Source organism: Trematomus bernacchii, unplaced genomic scaffold, assembly GCF_902827165.1.
Source record: "Trematomus bernacchii unplaced genomic scaffold, fTreBer1.1, whole genome shotgun sequence".
Taxonomy (NCBI): Eukaryota; Metazoa; Chordata; class Actinopteri; order Perciformes; family Nototheniidae; genus Trematomus; species Trematomus bernacchii.
This window is the reverse complement of record NW_022987739.1, coordinates 17,627,454-17,642,892: the sequence shown is the minus strand read 5'-3', so window position 1 is coordinate 17,642,892 and position 15,439 is coordinate 17,627,454. Positions and strand designations below refer to the sequence as shown.

At 39.5% G+C, this 15,439-nt stretch overlaps 2 protein-coding genes across 2 annotated transcripts; one reads left to right on the top strand and one right to left on the bottom strand.

Moving 5' to 3' along the window:
• Nucleotides 1–3,271: 3,271 nt before the first annotated feature.
• stxbp3 (syntaxin binding protein 3) lies at nucleotides 3,272–13,528 on the bottom strand. The gene is made up of 19 exons (XM_034146392.1): nucleotides 13,386–13,528; nucleotides 11,880–11,929; nucleotides 11,306–11,387; nucleotides 11,107–11,183; nucleotides 10,931–11,003; nucleotides 10,720–10,820; nucleotides 10,222–10,367; nucleotides 9,717–9,810; nucleotides 9,298–9,422; nucleotides 8,778–8,876; nucleotides 8,637–8,694; nucleotides 8,478–8,543; nucleotides 8,224–8,304; nucleotides 7,696–7,831; nucleotides 7,267–7,373; nucleotides 6,999–7,097; nucleotides 4,830–4,915; nucleotides 4,190–4,338; nucleotides 3,272–3,898 (listed from the first exon to the last, which is right to left on the bottom strand). The coding sequence occupies exons 1-19, from the start codon at nucleotides 13,429–13,431 to the stop codon at nucleotides 3,783–3,785; spliced, it is 1,791 nt and encodes a 596-aa protein (XP_034002283.1). The 5' UTR covers nucleotides 13,432–13,528; the 3' UTR covers nucleotides 3,272–3,782.
• gemin6 (gem (nuclear organelle) associated protein 6) lies at nucleotides 13,494–14,677 on the top strand. Its single transcript, XM_034146393.1, has one exon. The coding sequence runs from the start codon at nucleotides 13,636–13,638 to the stop codon at nucleotides 14,176–14,178; it is 543 nt and encodes a 180-aa protein (XP_034002284.1). The 5' UTR covers nucleotides 13,494–13,635; the 3' UTR covers nucleotides 14,179–14,677.
• Nucleotides 14,678–15,439: the final 762 nt, after the last annotated feature.

Below are 15,439 nucleotides of genomic sequence, written 5' to 3'. Positions count from 1 at the left end.
AATTGGGACTATTTGAAGATCCCTGGAAGAAAAAGGGAAGCACCCAAGAGTCAAGACTGATGGCAGAATAGGATAATTAAATATAAATAGTTGTGACAAATGAAAGTAGGTCATTGTTAGAGAGCATGGATCATTGTCAAGGGTAAGTGTCCCTCTATATAGGGTCAATGAAGCAGGACCACCCTGTGAGTGTGTTTAAATGTCACCCGACACTTTTTCCTGTAACTGACACTGCGAAAGTTGGTCTCAGCCTGCCCATGCTGCTCCGTACATCAGTCAAATGTATCATTATAAGCAGGGGTGCACATAACTTTTTTAGTGAGTTACTCAGATGAGTACCAAGAGACAGCGTTTGGTACTCACCCCACACGAAGCGTGGTCCTCCTCAGTGTCTCCTTCACTGTCCTCAATTTACACTTCTTGCATGCTAGATGATGAAGATGATGAAGATGCACCTCCCTGTCTCTTTTTAAGCCTCCGATTTGCTTTCTCCAAAACTTGTTGCCAAAACTGTGAAGTCCTTGCATTTCCTGAGGCCAAGTTGAAGGATCAAATACTAAGAAATGATCACATGACTTGAAGTCATATCTGATTTCAAATGTGGGAAGTAACAAAGCACACTTATTTACTCAAGTACAATTTTGAGATACTTGTAGTTGACTTGAGTATTTCTATTTTATGCTACTTTGTACTTCTACTTTTACTCCACTACATGTATTTAATACCTTTAGTTACTTTACAGATGTGGATGAATGATGTGAAATCTAATCAAGTGTTAAATCAGACTTTAGTTCCACCTGGAGTAAATTCACAAGCTACCCTGCAGTATACAAAGTCATTCAAACTAGCTGCTCCTTTACCAGCTTTGAGAACACTTTCATGATCAATCATTATAAAACATATCATATATATTATTCTGAAATGGACCAATCTGCACAATGACTACTTTTACTGTCTCTACTTTCACTATATTTTGATAATACTTTTCTAATTTTACTTGAGTAACATTTTGAATGCAGGACTTTTACTGTAACAGAGTATTCCTACACAAGATCTGAGTACTTCTTCCACCTCTGTCTGATTTCAAACTCTTCCATAACACCCTGAGTAAGTTTGCAGCTGTGTGTTTCACTCCACTTTGGTGTAAATAAAACTGCAGCAGCTTGACCACAGAGCGTGAACGTTGTGATCAGATGATTTTGCGCAGTTCTCCAGTGTGTGCGCGGGGCACAGAATGTGCACAGGGGAGTCTCCCACCGCAGCCAGTTGGCGGACTTTTGGCACAATTCTGTTGTTTATACCGACGTTAACCCTGTCTGTGCACACGGCGACCAACTCTGTCGTCCAGTGATCTAAGCCTCTGGGTGTTTCTCAATCGCGAGTAAAGCTGCTTCAGAGCCACTATTTCAAGCATACTACGTCATCGAGTGCCGCCGAAGTACTGTTCCAATCTCTAGTATACTTGGAAATCTACCGAGCCCGGCGTACTCCGTTTGGAGAAATATCGAGTCTGCACATGAGTAGACTTCGCGGTCTTAAAATCCCCACAATGCTTTGCGCACGGACCAATTTCCCCAAATCTGTGGCGGAAGATGTAAGGCGGGGCCTCTCATATGACGCACACCTGCACACTTGCTAGCGTGTTCCACACTTCGTTTTCCGAATGCCAGGAAGTATTCTTGACTCGCTTCTGAAGCAAGATGCTCGGCAGACATGTGCTACCAAGCAAGCGTACTCGCGATTGAGAAACACCCTCTGCCTCCTGGAAAGCTTCACAGGTCCGTCGGTTATGTCCTGCGCGGCTCACCCAGCTCCAGTTCAATCAGTCATAGAAAGATTTTTTGCAGGGAGCGAAACGGCAACGTAGCTGCTTAATGTCTTTGGGTTTTTTGACATGCCTAGTAGTTTACTCCATTGAGTGTTGACAAGAAACACGTGTAGACGAAATATGTGTTTTGTTTTGATGTTTTGAGGTACGCAAAGGCGCGTAGTGACACAAGTGACGTTACGCAATTCAGATTTGTGCCGCGCATGCGTACCTGCGTACCAGTTATGTGCACCCCTGATTATAAGAGCTGTTTTAAGATCATATTATGTTTTAAATCTTCTAATATGCCCATCCTCAGATATGTATTTTTCAAGTTCAAAGAAAGCTATGAACATGCATTAGTGAAGTATTAAATATTGAAATTACCTGAATGTTGTTTGGGAAAAATTGATCTTTTCCTCGTGATAAATTGATAACAATTGTTGCGATGATCCTCATGCTCACAGTTCGTTAGTATAGGAATATGAAACTAGCCAAGATAGGTCATATAACAGGTCAGTTTTCTCCTATATGTATAGTTAGTAGATTACAGTACAGAACTGCTTTACTGAATACAACATATTACTGAGGCACAACCTCAATGATTGCTATATTTATATAATATGTAATCATTCTGCAATAAATAAAATCCATAAATTCAAACAAAAAATTAAGCAGTTTTTTGGTCGACTGATTGAAGTCCCACTGTACCATTTAACACAAATCTGCATTCCACTTTCTTTTTAGGATAGTAATTATTAGTTATGCATATTAACTTACTGCTGTAGAGATGTTTGCCAGCTTACAATTCTTCACCTTATGCAAACATATTTTTAGCATATGTAATACTAGGGTTGTCCTTAGTGCCATGTACATTTTCGAATTCATTTATTTTAAGCTCCAACCACCGGAATTCGTTATGATAGTCAAGAAAACTCTCCTGGTGAATGTTATTCAAATTCCAACAACATTTACCCCTCCCTCATCAACCTTGAAGTTTAGCCTCGCGTAGGGTGGTCCTTAAAATTGAAAGTCGGAAAGTCTAAGCTCCAACCTCCAGAATTAATTCTATTAGTCAAGAAAACTCTCCTGGTGAATCTTTTCCTCAATCTGACAACATTTACCCCTCCCTCATCGACCTGGGCTGCCACACTGAGGCTAAACTTCAAGGTTGAGGGAGGGGTAAATGTTGTCAGATTGAGGAAATTCTGGGGGTTGGAGCTTAGACTTTCCGACTTTCAATTTTAAGGACCACCCTAATGTAATACAACAACATGGTTGCTTTTTCTTTTAAAATTAAGTGAAGTAAATTATCTAGTTTCATTATCTAAAATTAGGTTTAATTAGTTAATCAAGTAATTTCTCTTAGTATTGTTTAATGCAATTTCCCGTAACGATTTTTATTGCTGCATCCTAATCAACAAACACTACAAAATGAACTGTAAATATGATCAGGACTCAGACCATTTTTGAACCACTTCATCCATTTATTAGTCAGTTGTTCAATTAAAGAAAAACGTAAATACTCTATGTTAAAAACACTCTTCAAAATTACATAACGTGTGACTGAAAAAGTCAGGACTCATTGCGTACATACAGTATATACATTAGCTTTGTGCTACTTACCATCTCAATTCTGTCTCTGAAAGTTCCTCAGAGGTCTTTCAACATGTAGCATAACCAGAACACAAAAAGGCAGATGACACATAATTACTTAAATGTTTATAGTAGGATTAGGGAAATTCCATTTGAATACGATTGATCTAATCAAATAACAAATTAAAAAAATAATTTGCCCTCATGCCTAATATAAATGTGCACCAGGGTTGAAAAGAGTATTAAAACATAAGAATACGAATAAGTATAAGGCAAATTCCCTTCAGTTTTCCACACAGGAAGTTGAGTTGAGTGCACTGTGCTGAGTAATGTGAGATTTAGGGAGGCAGGGGGACGTTTTGGAGTTAGGGGAAACCTCTCAGGCGTTGCTCCTTTCCTCTATTGTTAAGGTTTCCATGGGGGCTTTGCTCGGGGCTTTGCTCAGAGCCTTGATGTCATTCAGGAGACCGGTTGGGGTCAAAATGTGAGAAGACCCTGAAAACAAAGTAAAAATAACTGTAACGTCCCAATTTAAGTGTACACATTTTACAGTTCTTATTAGCTCCACTAAGTGGTGTCAAACAGCTGGAAATAAAAACAGACAGTGGCCTCTAGCGTCCAAGTTAGTTGGTGTTTATACTGTAAACCCATCTATATATTTAGTTGAATGGAGACAACACAACAAAGGCATCATTTGGATATATTCAGCACTAAAGAAATGGTCCTTGCATAGTCTGTCCAGAAAAGTAGTTCATTTGATCTATGTAATCTTGTTTTACTTCTCACCTATGATGACCTCGCAGGATTTTACCGTCTGGGTCACCTCGTAGGCACAGCGCATTTCAGAGTAGCTCATCCCTCCCACAACAAACACGATGAGGCGCGACCCGGTCCGGCGTTCATCCTGAGAGCTGGTTTTGTGCTTCTGACGGGCGCTGTGGGGCAGAGGGGGACAGTGAAATACTTTGACAAAACGTCCATGTGAAAGGTGGAACTAACACAGCAAAATCAACCTTACGGCAAGGAAGACATATGTATATGAAGATTCCAGAAAACAACAGAGCCAGATAAGTCATTTTAGTAAACTTGGTGGCAGGAAAACTTCAAAATAAAAACCCCATATCAAGAGCAGAAGCGGCGTAGTAATACAAATCCTCACTAGAGGGCGCTAATTCATCCTCTCATTTGTGTGTAAAATCAAATTGTGACTGTGTGTCCCTTTTGAGAAGCTGCCAGTATTGCAAAAATAAACATATTCAAACGAAGAAAAGGGTTTGCTTGGCTTTTGATATTAAGTTGGTTAATTAGATCATTGGTCCAAAAAATTCAAGAGCAGAAGCATCTCCTCTAGCATTTATATGTATTTCAAGAAACAATTGACGCAGGTTAAGCATGATACAAAATAAAATGTAAATAACAACTGTACCTGACGGCCCCGGAGCCATTCCAGGCAGCAGGACTCTCAGACAGGTGCGGCCACTCTTTGGTGTCCAGTTTGTTCTCCACGGCATCCTGAAGGTAATAGGATTTTAATCAAGCGGTCATATTTAAAAGCAAAGACCAAAAACAAACCCTTTGGGGCCAGCCATAACATATATTTGAGTATCGCCTCTTGCTTGTGCGTATACAAGGTATCCTAGTTGTTGGGGAATCATTTGCCCTGCATGTCCTCCTTCGCCCTCTGACGCAGCTGACCAACCTTAAGCAGCCGCTATCTCCCATAAGGAGGGGCTGCCCTAGCATATTGTTGATGTTGCCAGTTTATGACCGGGCAACTCTCCGTCAGAGATAGTTATTGTTGTTGTGGGACACCTGGAACACATCCTTCCCGAGCCATAAGCGACAACAAATGTGATTCAGTGTCCTCAGCTGTTTAGTCTATCTATTGAAGAATGTTGATTATTACACTCTGAACTAGTTAAAACCTCGAGCTACAGGAGGGTTCTTCAGAATTGATTGTGGCATCTCAACCGTGTGGGCAAACCGTGGTCCGTGACATGTCGTGTGAATTCTCCGGCCGAAGCTCCAAATAAACCGCCAGTGTTGGCCATCAAAGCTCCAGCTCTCTTCGTGTCTCTCTGAGTCCTGACTCCAATTGCTTCAGAAGTTTGCTTCAGAAGTTTCCCCCACACTAGTTTCATTCATATGCAGTTCATCTAGAACCCCTAAGCAATATTAAGGCATTCATAGAAGGCTACAATCAGTTTTTGACTTTAACTACTCAGTTGTCACCCTACTAATGTTTAAGAAGGTTAGAATCATATTGATTAAAGTTTAGCAAATACTTTCCCTGACCAACAAGCGACCACTTTTTCTCAGGTTTCACAAAGGGGCTTTGGTTTCAGGTGGTAGTGCTACCTTCTGTTCACATTTGGAACCCAATGTGTGTTTTTTTAGAATGATGTGAAAACGTATAGTCTGTGAGACAGCTTTCAACGATTTCTGGCCCCTCTGTGACCAACTAGGTATCATCATCCACAACATGTTTGTTTTGTGCTGTGAGGGGAAACTGTTCAGAGTTTACAGGAAACCAGGTGCTCTTGTGGTGAGATTGCTCAGAAATGGCTTTTCACGTAATAACGGCAAGGAAAAGGAAGTCAAAATGAGGAGAAGACATAAAAGAACAGATTGTGTTACAGGTGAGACGGAGTTATTGCTATTCTTTATCAAATAAAACAGTTTAACCATAAAATTATAGATTCAAAGCCTATCTGCCAACAATGGAACAATGAGCTCTCCCAACCACGTATATTGCTCATAAATTGACAATCTCAACTTTCTTTTAGAGTTTAAGTTTCCTTTATCAGGCTTTACTCAATATCAACATGTGGAAATCAGTTCTGTGAAATTACAGAACTGAAATGTTATTAGATTTCTGAATAACAACCTTATATCATGAGCAAAGGGGAAACAGGAAACGGTGCCTCTCAGTTCCCCATCTAGTTCTCAGAATTCGACTCAATAGCAGATATTACAAGAGACCCATTAAAAAAAAAGTGAACTCCTGTGAGCATGAATCTTAAAGAAGGCAGACAGCTGACAGTGACATCAAACCTCTGTTTAACACAAAACATTTTCCATTATGGGAAAGAGGATTGGTACAGAGGCATGTTGCTGGAAAAGGATCAACTCAGAAGTTGTGCGACTGGCCTCTGTTGGGTCCGCTGCAGTGGATGTGTTACGTCAAGGCAAGTTTATTTATATAGCACCTTTCAACACAAGGCAATTCAAAGTGCTTTATTAGATGCTGGTAATGATGTCTTTTAGAAATCGATGTAGCCATAAAGAAAAACACAATCGATCATGTTTGTGTTGCAATTCCTATCAGATTACCTGATACTGATAACTCTCTTGCTTTCACGTGTCTTTTCATCATTTATTTTTTTGAAAATTCCTTTCAGTGGGGGCGGGGACTGGGGAAGGGCTTAGATCGACCTAGATGTAGAAATGTGTAAGACGTAACTTACGGTAACACCGGGAGTTTTTTCTTTCCTATAATTGCTTCCTAGCTGCACCCACATCTCCTGGATTTATGCTTCGTAATTCATCCTTGCATAATAATGGTATTGTAACATGTCAATATAATCTCACTGACCTCCATCACATCTTTTATGACAGGAGTCCATCTGGAAAGGTTGTAAGAGTCCTCCTGGGAACGATCGCGTCTGGTTGGTTTACGGGAGAAGAAACTAGGCTAGAAAGAAAAGCACAAGAAGAGATTAAGCAGGATTCAAGAAGATGTCACAAACAAAAGAAACTCAGAGTGAACAACCAGCATTATGTATCATTGCGGAAGGTTTTAAAGAACTCGTCTACAATCAACTGCCATCAAAAGCAGTTTTGTTTTCCTCCTCTGTACATACCGAGGTGATGATGGGGACTCCCAGTGCTTTCCAGTTCAAGATGAACTCTTGTTGGTCCTCGATCTTTACATGCTGGATGAGTTTGTTTAAGTTCTCGGTCGTTGTTCCTGTTTACACACACACCAAGTAAATACAAATAAAAAAACTGATTATAGGTTATAAGGGCTGCATCCTTTTGGTCAAATAATCAACGACGAAAGTTTTGATACACAAGGAAAGGCTTTACGTTTTAATGGTTTCATTATTCCTTTTTTTATTTTTTATTAAATCATTGAATGCATAGTCCATATAAACGTAGGATTAGTACTCAACTGAGAATGTGTTTTGGGGATAACAGCCTAACAGTTTATACCATGACAGATTCTTATTGTCTGCTGTTGTTAACTCTGAAGCATGGAGCATTCATGGAGCTGTGACAACGTGTCTTACCGCTGAGGCTGAAGATGTAGAGCAGCACAGCTCTGATCTTGTCGGGGGGGTTGTATGGGTGGAGCAGCACAGGTAGCAGGGTCCTCATGGCGTCTTTCACCTTCAACCCCTCCACGTCTGACCCCACTGCAAGGTCCTACACAGAGACAAACCTTTACCTTTTGATGTTCCATTCAGGCTGGAGAGTGAGAAGTACACTAACACACATTCACAAAGTCTCTCCTTAGGAGGCCCAGTCTCTTTGACCCACGCATTACCAGATGTTTTAAATTCATTTTAACAGAGCTGCAAAACTAACCTAAACTTTTACTTGCCACAAAATGACTGATAGGGAGAATTAAGTTCATTCAAATGAATAAGCCTTACATTGCATTCACTTTTATGTTTTATCCCATAGAACATTTAATAGCAAATAATTAAATAATGTTGTATACAACATAAACCTGTTTTTCTCAATGGATTATACCAGAAGAAAATGTGTGTCACCAAAAATGCAATTTAATCCAGAAGATCACGGGGCAGACGGACCTGTTCAGCTTTGCAGAGCTTCTCCACGTGGTTTGAGTAATGTTTCATGCAGTCCTCGGCCAAATGCAGATGAACCTTTTTCTAAAGTTGAGAAAAATGTGAACATTTCAATGTAAGTATTGTTACTGGAGATGATGAACTTCCTTTTATGGAAAACAAAGATATTTATAGAAGCCAGAAATGATGTCCTTTGTTCTGATTGGCCTATATGAATATGTCAACCTCACATGATAATTGATACTGGTACCACATACCTCAGTCATTTGTTTACGGAAGGCTGGCATCTTCTTCATCATCTGGGACAAATTGGCAATTGTGATCTAAAAAACAAAGGATGCAATGTTTGCTCAAGATATGCATTTTAAGTATGAACTACACAGCTCAATAAATCAGGAGAAATCTCAGCTCTGTACCTTTCCATCTGGCTTCTTCTTGCTAGCAGCTATTTCCTTTACCAGCTTGGGGATTTGTCTATTGGGAGATAAAATGAGGTTAGGGTCTGGTTAAAGAAGTGTTAGGGAGACACCTTCATCCTTCAGATCTTGCACACTTACTCTGCTACTTCAGCGATGTGCTTGTGCCTCAGCTTAATCCAGAGCTGGTCGTCCTCACTCAGCTGGGCCTCCTTCTCTGGGCCATCTTCAGCTTTGTATCTAGCAACAAAAATATAAAGATAAGGTTTATAGCTAAAAATGTATTGCCTATATTTGATCTAATACAACATCTAGTGGATGTATGCCTTCGCTAACCAGTCAAGATGCAGTTTACATCAATATCTGTCCAAAATGTCATCACTTCATCATGTATTCTATAAGACATTTGGGTTCCATTTTTGTTATTAGCATATGGAGTCTTAAATTGCGCCAACTGGTGAGGTTGCTGTGACCTTTGACAACCAAATCAGTTAAGCCTTGAATCCAAGTGGATGTTTGTGCTCATGCGATATTGCGCTCACAACAATGGGAAATGCAGACAAACAACCAAAAAACGAAACCCTCCTGGCTTATGACTTGCCGGCCATATGTGCATGCCGACATAGTGCACTAAGCATATTATATAGGTGTGATTCATTACTTGTAGGTGTCTTCCTGGATATCAATGAGGTCGTAAGCCATGGCCTGGTAGGTCAGCTCATGCAGGATGGGGCTGACGGGGTCAAAACCTCTCTCCACTATCAGCAGCTGGGCCTGGGTCTTTCCCTTTTGAAGGAGGGAAATACACAGAAACAGTTTTAAAAGAATAATGCATTTTTTGTATTATTAAAACACTGGTTGCTGTCTCTCGTTTGGCCCTTTTTCTCTTTCTTTTATACTGCTTTTTCCCTCCTCAAATGTATTATGAAGAGCAACAATTTTCAAATCTGCTCAAGGCAAAGGAGGGAGTTTTATTTCCAAGCAGTCAGTGAAAAATAATACCTTATTTTCAGGTTCACATTCACTCCCTAGGCTAGGATTGTGTTTCACTCTTCACTCTTTTATCAGAAGGGGTATCACCTTTTTCTTGCCGCCGTCATCCAGCTCGTAGTGTTTGGCCAGTTTGTTGTCCACCAGCTCTGCGAGGGTCTTGGCGTTCTCCATGTTGGCGTCTCTGGTTAAATGATACATTTATTAACATGAGTTATCACAGATAGGTTAGTACACACCAATGTTGCACTGATACGAATATGAATAATGAGAATACTAGTTAAAAGCAATGTATGCAGGGTCACCCTTTTTTTCCCCTTGTTTTCTTTGGTCTGTCTATCGCATTTACATATATGTTTGGTTTTAAAGTTGGAATAATAAAGTGGTTTCAAAAACACTAAGTGCTTCTGTTTGGATTTACATTTGGTTTGTAATTTGTGCTACAATAGGGCAAATTAAGGTGACGTTTGCCATGTTATTTAGTTCCGTAACGTATTCTATGACTCGATTCCAGCTTTTCTCGTAAAAGGTCTCAGTCGGCTCGGGGGCTGAGGTGTGTTATCAAGGCTGAGAAACCAAATCTTCTCTGGCTTACTTCTTGTATCGGACTCCTGGGTATTCGTCCAGCGTGGCACACAGCGAGACGAGCTGGTCTGCCATGGTCTCCAGTGTGTTCCTTTTGTCCTGGCTGTTGGGACTGTAGATGCTTTGGAAAGCCCCTGGATTATCACATGTGAACACCTGCAAAGCATTTAACACACCAGAGTTCAAACTAAATATTGTTTAGACTGAATTGGGACCGTTTCAACACAACTTTAATTTGCTTTGTAAAAATATAAATCAATTGAGGACAAGTTAAGACCTTTTTGCAAAACCATTTCCCAAGCCAGTGACGTAACAGTTTGTGCAATAATTACATAATATCTTAAAGCAGCCAACATCCACTGGGTTCACACTAAACACGGCAATCTCAGTAGCAACATGACACTGAACGAACTCAGTTTTTCTACAGTCAGCAAGTTACCGTCTATTAAAGAGGAAATAGAGCACTGCGAAAAAAAAAGCTTAAGGAATACACCCAGCAATGACTCACTTGGGCCTCCTGTGGCATGAAGGACATGTTTATCTCCTTACACACTCGTATGTACTTTGCACAGTACAGCTTCATGTTGTTGAACAGCTCATCGGGACAATCTGTTGGAAAACATTTGAAGTATATACGTTATCTGTTTAAAAAAAGCAAATCAAAACATTGTGTCTGGTTTTTCAATTGTATATTGTGAAAGGTGATTCAGTTTACTTACAATCGGTGAAATAAACATATGCGGCTTTATATTTAGGTTTGGTCTTGAAGTCAGCAATGAAGGCATCAACACACTATAAAATGAAATAAAATGTTAAGATTTAACAAAATATACCAAAATGAAAACTTGATTTGAATTGCAATGTTATCAGGGGTTGCAGGGTTATGATGGCAAACCTTAGCGGTCGGTGAAATGAAGTAGATGGCCTTCATTTCTGGAACAGGCTCTCTGCTCTTGAACAGGTCTTCCACAACTAAAGAAACACAATGTTTATTTCAACAGAGTAGCTACAGACATCCAGGTAGAAACTGCAGTTAGATTGGTCTATAACTGATATGATATGAAAATCAGTGTTTAACTGTTAAGTAGACCTACTTGTTATTTTCTCTGACATCAGGTCGGACATTTTGCAGCATGATGAGAGCAGCTTGGTGGTGAAGGGGTCCAGAATCAATATCTGTGAGGAACAAAGATTCATAGTGGTAGGTCAAATTATTTCTCACAATGTTAAATGTTGCTGGAAATTATAATTAAATGTACAGTCACAGTAATTAAGTGGAGTCAATACAAATCTTAATCAGAATCAGAATACCTTTATTAGTCCCACGGAGGGGAAATTTGTGTAGTTACAGGAGGAAAAAGAGCCACAGACAGCTTAATGTTACATATGTTAAATATGTGACATGCATTAAAAAAAAGTACTAAGTTATGATATAAGAAAAAATATAAGAAAAAATAAAAAAGTTACATAATTAAAAGAAATACACATCCTTTAACAGTTCTTATGATTTAGCAGCCAGGTATATATTACACAGTTATTAACGGCATCTATATATATTGCATAGGTGGTTGGTATTTAACAGCAGCAAGTTACACAATTTACAAAATACACACGTTGTAACAGTTCTAAGGATTAATATTGTATTGAGTACATGGAGGCTTGTCCTACCTTCCATACTTCAGAATTCCTGCAGTCTGTAATAATTGTGTCTTTTATTTCTGTAAGAACATGAAAAACAACATAAAGAATATGACTGAATGTACAGATTGACAAGAAAATTCATATTACACTCTCTGGCGTATGAAATAAAATAAAGAGTGTGAAATCTAAGACATTTGAAGTGTATGTCTGTTCATTTAACTACACTACAAAAATTCAAATTAAACAATAAAAAACTCAACTATACTGCAAAACATTACCCTCATTTGGTCTCTAATTTTTAGTTTTTGCTCAATCATTTTTGGTTAAAGATTTTAATTCTGGAGGAAGTGTAGGAAAACCGAAAACCAACCACAAACTCATCTTTTGGGATTGTGTTTTCCAAATAATTAAAATAACCTCTTAGATTCATTGCCGTTATCGCTAGGGATCTGTACCTGAATAATAAATACTTGGCAAAGATCAGAGGTACTGCACTTTTTTCTTTTTGCAAGATAAGTACTAGCTGCAAACTGAAGGATGGTAAACCACCAACCACTACTCAGTGGCTGCAGAGACTGATGCTGGTTTACATAATGGAACAGATGCCTGCAAGGCTGCAACTGGAAACAGAGGTAGACTTGAGTTACACTGGAGTTTAGGCGTTTTCCAAGAGAGATGAGTTGTTGTGATAAAACTGTGGTACCTGCCAAATCTATGTGGAAAACGTTATGATGATAAACATTTAGTCAGTAGTACTTGACTGTAGAAATGTGGGACATATGTATCATGCATCCTTAATCGGTGACTATTTTTAAACTTTAAAATAATATTTATTAAGAAAAGGAAGGAAAACACATCTGCCATGGTGGCAGGTGGGCTCAATTTGTAAAAATGTATTTCAATGTTCCATGTCAGGAAATGACCAGTTATGTTGAAAATAAGAGGAAAGATGTGTAGCTAGGTCCTTTTTATATTGGAGTGAATACGGTTTAGCTAAATGTAATTGTGAGCAGCCTAAATTAATGTTACGTTATGGTTTCCCTTGGTTAATTTCCACACAATGGCTGCCCGGCAGGAAACAAAAAACGTTTTTTTGCAGGAATTAAAACATACTTCTTCTACACAAGAAATGTTTGACAAACTAACGTTTAGGATGTCCAAGTTAAGCTCAGCTAAACGTATTTCAGCTACTTGTGTTGACGTTAGTTAGCCTGTTGAGTTGAGGTGGGGCTCAGCCACAGAAAGTGACCTCACACCGACTGCACTCTCCAAAAGGGGGATATATGAGTCGATGTCAGGCATGACAAACACATGAGCCAAGCGTTAACCCAAGTGAAGTCTGATGTTATTAAAAATGCAAGTTGTACGTTGAACTTCCGTAGCGATAAACAGCAGGATGAAGTTTCAGAGTCACAAAGGAAGAAACAGTGAGTAAATACAGAACATATTTAGTAGTCCTTTGAATTTTGAAAACGAATGGTTACTCTGTTTCAAATATAGCACAATTCCACCTTCCAGTTGGGGTGCACTTACTTTTCCAAACTATTCTTTTCAGCCCGTGATCTGAGCCCGATGCCATCTTGTTTCTTTTTTATTCCTCTGCGCCTCTTCCTTCCTATCTTCCTGTCCCGTGTCCTCATACTCTGACGTCATACGCGTCGTTAAGTGTGCGACGGGGCGCAGCTGTAGTTTGACAGGAAGAAGCGTGGATAGAAGAGGGGATTTTAAAGCCCTAAACTAGAGGAATATATCCGTATATCGATTCGTGAGGTGGACCGCAGTGATGCAGTGCGACTGGCCTCTGTTGGGTCCGCTGCAGTGGATGCGTTACGTCAACAAACAGGTGAAGGTGAAGGCGGGAAAAGATGAGGAGCGCCGCGGCTGGCTGCTCACCGTGGACCCGGTGTCCGCCAGTCTGGTCCTGGTGGACTTCAAGGAGGATGGGGGTGCTTCTGTGCAGGTGGTGATGGGCCATGCTGTGGAGGAGGTGGAGGTGCTGCAGGAGGCCGATGAGGAGACCACACAGCGCCTCCAGAGCTCCTTCCTCCCCGCGAAGACCCGCAGGCTGGACCCGGAGGAGCTGAGGAAGAGAAGAGCTGGCGTCCGGAGCTGGCTGGAGAAGAACCGGATCCCGGTGGAGGAGGAGGGGGATGAGCTGAGGGTGGCCGGGGTCCTGACCATCACGCCCCCGTACGGACCTGAAGATTGCTGCAGCTCCAACCAGATCATCCTAGACCGCATCCAGAAACTGATCCAGAGTGTGTTTCAGATACAGCCAGATCACACAGAAACTGATCCAGACTGTCCCTCAACTATGGAAGTATAAAGAAACCCTTGAACAACAAACGGACACAAACCAGAACTGGAAACTTAATTTAAAACTGTCAGAAAGGTTACATAATTTATATGTACAATCTATGATTAACACTACCAATCAGATTCCTGCTATCTGTCTCTCTACCAATCACAGGGAGCAGCAGATGTGACTGACAGTTGGTCTGAATCCAGTTTGAGTTCAGATTACATTTTTGTTCACATTAAGTTATTTTATTAGTTGAGATTAGGTTTTTTTTGTTTAGGTTAATTTATGTTCTCTTGTTTTCGGTTTAAGTTGTGTGTTCTCATTTTGGTTTGTGTTGACAAAATAAAAGTATTTCCTTTGTATGATACAGGAGACTGTTTGAAATGTTTTTATACCAAATCAATATTCATGTTTACTATACTTTGATCATTTTTCTTTCATTAGATCTATTCAATCTGATATCAGATGTCAGATATCCTGTCCTTGATAAAACAGATAAAAACATCTGCTCAGTTTCCCAGAGTCAAACAGGTTTTCAGGTTATTTAAAATTAAAATATTGATATAAAATTGGAAACAATGAATCCATATCCAAGTTGACTAATTGATAGATTAACTAATTGCTTGAGCTCTATTTGACAGTTTGTAATACTGTTTACATGTCTCCTTAAGTCTGGAAGAGGTGTGAAATAATAACTGAAAGAACATATACAATTTCTTTTTTGACAATAGCGGTATGGAGCTTTGGCAATGCAGTTACAAGTTCTGTGTCCATTGATTGTTGATTTTAAACTTGTTTATCATACCTTTTTAGAAGTATTCGTATGGAGGAGTATTAGGGCCAGAACAACTAGAGTAGAACGTTTTTTAATTTTAAAAATAAAGTTTAAATGTCTGTATTCTCGATATTTTTACTTTATTATTAACATTTCCACTAAAAGTGCAAAATATATTTAAAGCTGCAGCAGCAATGTGATTTTTTTACCATGTCTGTATTTAAGTTAATTCTGTTTGGAAACAATGTTTGGCTCTGCAAAACGCAATTCTTTAGAAAACAAAATAATTCCCCCCAGTTTGAATAAGGTGCCTCGGATGTTGTTGTGACTGGACCCTAAACATCTTCCTTATCATGTTTCCCCTCTATGTATCGAACTAAAACTCTTCTGTGGGACTCGCTACCTCATAATGTTATTTGTCTTTACTCAAAATATTTCTTCTTTTTTACATTCCTGGCAGAAATAGGTTTTCTACAATGAAAGCTCATCAACAGTATAGAGTATTTTTTT

What these genes read in the sequence shown, in the direction of transcription:
- stxbp3 (XM_034146392.1), bottom strand. Translation starts at nt 13,431, where the DNA reads ATGGCATCGGGCTCAGATCACGGGCTGAAAAGAATAGTTTGGAAAA. An exon ending in TCCGTAAACAAATGACTGAG is followed by an intron (nt 8,305 to 8,477) that starts GTATGTGGTACC and finishes TCTCAACTTTAG; the next exon opens with AAAAAGGTTCATCTGCATTT. An exon ending in TCATAAAAGATGTGATGGAG is followed by an intron (nt 4,916 to 6,998) that starts GTCAGTGAGATT and finishes TATTACCTTCAG; the next exon opens with GATGCCGTGGAGAACAAACT.
- gemin6 (XM_034146393.1), top strand. Translation starts at nt 13,636, where the DNA reads ATGCAGTGCGACTGGCCTCTGTTGGGTCCGCTGCAGTGGATGCGTTAC.